This window comes from Patella vulgata, chromosome 7 (genome assembly GCF_932274485.2).
Source record: "Patella vulgata chromosome 7, xgPatVulg1.2, whole genome shotgun sequence".
NCBI lineage: Eukaryota > Metazoa > Mollusca > Gastropoda > Patellidae > Patella > Patella vulgata.
The window spans coordinates 25,057,122-25,062,547 of NC_065885.2; the positions used below are offsets into that span (position 1 = coordinate 25,057,122).

The following is a 5,426-nucleotide window of genomic DNA, read 5'->3' on the forward strand; positions in this document are numbered from 1 at the left end:
CCGTGATTACGTGTGGTAAGAACCCCCTGAGCGTCGTTAGACCGCCGCGGTTTCGCCGATGATCGCCACTGCCAAGCCATAGATCTCAATAGAAACGCCATAAGCGCGGCCAGGTCGTGAAAGCGCACCGTGAGAACGCGGTAAAATCGCACAGGTCGCGGTAAGAACGCGACTTTTTTCAAGTTTATAATTTTTGGGGGAGATTTCCTCGCGTTGTGTTCACGTTTGCCGGCGACCTTGCGCATTTTCTGGTCGCCGTACGGTCGCAGCAGCGCTGTAAGGGCGCCACCCAGGTCTGACGAGGGCTTAACAGAAAGCTAATTACCGCTTCAAATAGCGAATTCCAACACGGCGTGGACATAACCTGTGTGTATATTAGGTAATGCCAATTAACTAGTTTCAATCAAATAAGGTATTTTACATAACAGAAGAATAATTACAGCTTCTAATAGGGAATTCCAACATGGCACCAACGTAACCTACTTTAATAGGGCGCCTGAACTCCACTGTTCGTAACAAAAAGACATTCGAAAACAATCAACCTGCATCCCGAAAATAGTGAAAGAAAGAAAAAAAAACATATTAGAGAAAGGTATATTTTATGGACAGAAAGTGAATAGCAAACGTCACAAACAATGACAAAGGTTAAACACGTTTTTCTTTAAATAAGGAATTCATAATTTACAATTGCAGCAGCCATATTGCAATATAGGATACATATTGACAAAGAATATCAGACAGGACTTCCTGTGACTGCTATTTGCCCGCAGCACACTTTGCCACCGCCACTACACCCCGACAAATCATCAAAAACATTTTTCCTAGTAATGTTTGAGAAATTCGAGCAGATGTTTTACATCTATCATTGTTGTCGATTACCGCTGCACTTTAAAGGATCGAAGCTAATCGACATTAAAAGTTTTAAATAATAACCTACATTATACAGGCTAAAAATCTAAATAATATATTTAAATTATTCTGAACACTCTGCCGTTCTATAAACAGTTATAACGTGCATTGAATGCTGTCCTCGAGCAGGGGTCATTATTGTTAACTTTGTGGCATTCGCCAATTTTATATTTTAGATATAAACGCATCAGACTCACTCATTCGTCATTACTAAAGGAAAATAAGAGAACGCATTCCATTATTCAACCAAAGAAAGGGATAACACTATTTCTACGTGGCGCTTTATTCGACCTCGATATCGTTTCAAAAGATGGGCAGACGCCATATTCCTGTCCTAGTGGCGCCATCATAGAACATATTTCAAAGAGTTTATTCCACGTTAAGGCTGTTATTATACTATAGCGTGATATATATTTCATATCAGAAACTTTCATTGTGTTCGACAAAACCCCAACAATCCTTTTCCCATCTCGGGGATCATCAACGAACACCGCCGCTCCAGAATTTCCGACAGCAGAATCACAATGGGTCAAAATAAGATTTCCGTCCATATATGCCATGCTGTAAAACGAATGACATTTAGATTTATATAAACCAGTGTCGCCATCTGTCGGGAAACCTAAAAATATCATGTCCTGATTAAGAATGTTTGATTTTGGAACAGAAAGAGGTAAAAATGTCGTCTTTCCCGGAACTCCTATGTTTAATCGAACAATGGCGTAATCATAGGATGCGCGCGCCGCTTCGGATAAATGCCCTGATCTCCGCCAAGACTTGGGTATGCTAATCTTTTGAATGTAATAAACCCTGAAACCCATTGTATCGGGAATCTCGATTTTCAACATTTGTAGATTATGCTTAAAATCTTCCCCATTATGAACACAATGTGCCGCGGTTAGCACATGATACGGTGTGAGAAGGGTGCCTGTACACCCTGATGATAGCCGAACCACGTTAGAGAAGGGATATCTTCTCATTAATGGCAGGAACACCAAAGCGCGGTCATCTTTGCCGTATAAGTACAACTTCTTACTCCTGTTTTTACGCTGTTTTCTATTTTTGCGGCGACGCCTTTTGCTCATGGAGGGAATTCTGTCATTTGGAATGTAATACGGGCCTTGGCGTTTATTTACATAGAATGGATTGACTGAAACCGATTTCGAACGATACTGAGGTTTCATTGGTAAAACAGTTTTTTGACTTAAGAAAATGTTCAATACCCAATCAATTGTTTTCGCCAATGCATGAATAAAAGTTTTATAAACACCTGCACGAGCCACTGGAATTATATTTTCACGTGTATAATAGTTAGCACCATCTGTCTGTAAGCTAGCAATTCCATCCTCGAAATCATTGTCATTTTTACTCTGAAAATCGTTGAAGTCGTTTTCATTATTGTTGGCTTTGTCATACACAATGAAATTGTCAAATTCATTTTCATTTTCAAAGCTGTTTTGATAGTTCTGGTCATGGTTATTTTCAAAGTTATTTCCATTCGGTAGTTGTTGGTCGCTTTTACTATCTACAAAATAGTTTTTTGCCTCTAAATCGGCGCCAAAGCCATTTTGAAAATCGTGTGTATCGCGATTTTGCGAAAAGATGTCCTGATTTAAAAAAGCACTAAGTGGCAACGTTTCTTCTACTTCCATGATATTGTCTGTGGGTAGGTTTGTATCACCATAGTGCATACTAAGCGGCACCGAATCAATGGTTTTATCGTAATAACCTAAAGACATGGTATCAAATGGCACCGTCGGATCTATGGCATTATCCCCATAATTTAATGACATTTTATCAGTCGGCGCATATCCAACTGAGTCTTCCTGATTATTTAAAAATAATTCATCTACGGCATCGTCCTGGCCAATCAAGGAATCCAAAGAAGGCGCGGGTTGTCCTTTATGGTCACTTGGAACATAACTTGAAGTTGACGGTTTCGGCCCACTTTTTGTTTTAGTGTTTATAACAGAGTTTAAATTGCCTTCTTCACGTTTAAATTGTACGTCTGATAACCTCTTGAGTTCCGGCAGCATGTAGGATGGCGGGATATTTGACCGACCTGTTTTATATTGTAAAATACCAAACGTTTTATCGGGAATGTCATATTGTTCCTTAGTATGGTCCGTATAATTGCCCGAACGTCTGAAATTCGGTTTGTATTCTCCGCCCCCGCGACTCATCAACTTACTTTTAAAATGTTTCGAGACTGAAGCGATTTTGTTTAATTGTGATGATTTTGATGGCAGATAAAAGATATGTGAGTGATATAAAGATTTAGAAGTAGTTTTGTATTGAGACAGAAGTTGATTTTTTGTTTGCATATTGGTCTGAAGACGGCTGAGTAAATGGTTCCTGAAAGACATGGGGTAAGGAATGTCGTAGTGTGGTCTTTGATGTCGTAAAGCGTAACAAGTACTAGAGGAAAACATTGACAGCAAACCAATCAAACAATACGACTGGATCACAGAAAATGCCATTGTTTTGGTTTTTTTTAGCAGCTGTGATTGATGGATGGATGGATGGAATATGTTGTTTAAATTATTGTTGATAAAACTTCAGCTTAACTCGTGGGCTGACATGATGGTCAAAATGTCTCCACCTCTACAAAACATAGGATAACTTCATTTTAACTTTTGACAAACCATTTGATGCCTTTCTCCTACAGTTTATCAATGAATTCACTGCTTACTGATTGACATATACACCGTAAGACAGGCGTAAATTAAGCATAAATTATCGAACTGTTGGATGAAGCAAATCCACTAGATTTGAGTAGATATATAGAATGTTGTAGTCACGAATGTTTTATATGTGTGGTCCTGTCTAGAAATTGTACAAACGTAAAAACACTCTAGGTTCCTCCCCGAGTGGTTGCTTAATGTTCCAGAAGGTTTTGTTTATTCAGTAGTTATCCGTTCACAAAACGTTAAAGCCATTCATAATTGTCGAATGTTTCCATCTGTATCTGCCCGGATTAGGATGCATGGTGGTTTATTGTTTCATTTCTGTCACTGTCGCAATTCAACCACTAGTATAAGAAAGCCCTGGTAACTTAATCTGAAAATATAAAATATAAAAGAATTATAAATGTCAAATGAGAAATCCCGGATATATTTCAGAAAATAAAACTAGTCCCAAGTAATTATCTCAACCAAAACGTCTAATTAGTAGGTAGAGTTGGAGACGAGCTTCTTGTCTAGCAATCATATTGTGCCTGGATAATCATGTCTATAACCGTGACACATGAGCAGTACCAACTTCCCGTTTACGGGCTTTATGTTGTTGTTTTAGAGCGAGTAATGGCATTTTGTAGGTTATTGCTACGATTTTATAATTCCTCTGCAAATTTTAAAAATAATATCGAGTTGTCGCCTTTATCAAGTCTCTTAAGGTTGAGGTTTTAATTTAATCGGCTCAATATTTTACGCGGAAGTAAACGTGTGACCTGAAAGACAATTCCATAAAACATGTTCGGGATTTACTATACGAACATTTTGCAATTCGATGTGGTTCTTCACGATACAACAATGATGAACCAATTGACCGAGTTGTTTCAACCAATCAAGTAGCTACCTATCGGAGGTTAGGGCTGGTTGATTCTCGACGAAAGAAAACCCTGAATCAACTTGCATTCTGTGCGTTCTTTTCTTAATTTGGAAGGTAGCTGAATATTTCCAAAGGATGTTCAAACCGAATTTCACCATGTCACCGTCGATGGACAGAGAGTCATACAAGGAACACCGCCTATTTATTCGGATAGGAATAAACAATAACCTCTTACAGATTAAATTGGACCGAGAATAGATTACGGGCTCTTTTCCGGGGGTAGTGGAAAAAACTCATTTTTAGAAAATCCAATCTTTAGTAGGAAACACAATAATGTGGCTCTCACCCGAGAGCCTCAAATTTATTATTTTATCTTTAGAAACAAAAATACCAGAATACCACAAGCGACACCGGAGGAAGGCCACCAACGCCACCAACACCAAAAAAACCCCAGCGAAATCAACTTTGTGTATAAATCTAATGTATTATATGTATTTTTTTTTAATATAAAACTAGGAAATACCACGAACCAAATTTTCATCATTCTAGGTCAGTGCTTATGCGGAGACTTAACCTCTCCCCAAATTCTTAAACCCATCCTTGGACCTAGCCCCAATGCTTACCCTAAGCCTAACCTACAATTTCGCGAACAATCAAGTGCCCTAACCTTATTTACATCTTGGTACAATGGACTTAAATCCATGGTAGCGTCTGTGCTGCTGACCAATCCGATAAAGAAAGTACCTGGTCAATTTCCCGGGGCTCAATACATGACTCATGCACGTATCCTCTTTATATAAGAAGAACGGTGTTAACTTTCCCTTCAGACATTATTGAGAGATCCTAGAGAAGATATCATTCGGAGTTCCCAAGGAAACATCAGAAAATCATAACCACAGCCTCCTCGGCTGATAGGCTGGGGAAACACCGCCGCAAAACACAATCTTGGGGATAGAGAACTTATATTTATC

The 5,426-nt window shown here is 38.8% G+C and overlaps 1 protein-coding gene across 1 annotated transcript; it reads right to left on the minus strand.

Moving 5' to 3' along the window:
- Nucleotides 1–488: 488 nt before the first annotated feature.
- Nucleotides 489–2,320, minus strand: LOC126828296 (serine protease 23-like). The gene has a single exon (XM_050557989.1). The coding sequence runs from the start codon at nucleotides 2,088–2,090 to the stop codon at nucleotides 1,152–1,154; it is 939 nt and encodes a 312-aa protein (XP_050413946.1). The 5' UTR covers nucleotides 2,091–2,320; the 3' UTR covers nucleotides 489–1,151.
- Between the last annotated feature and the right edge of the window lie 3,106 nt (nucleotides 2,321–5,426).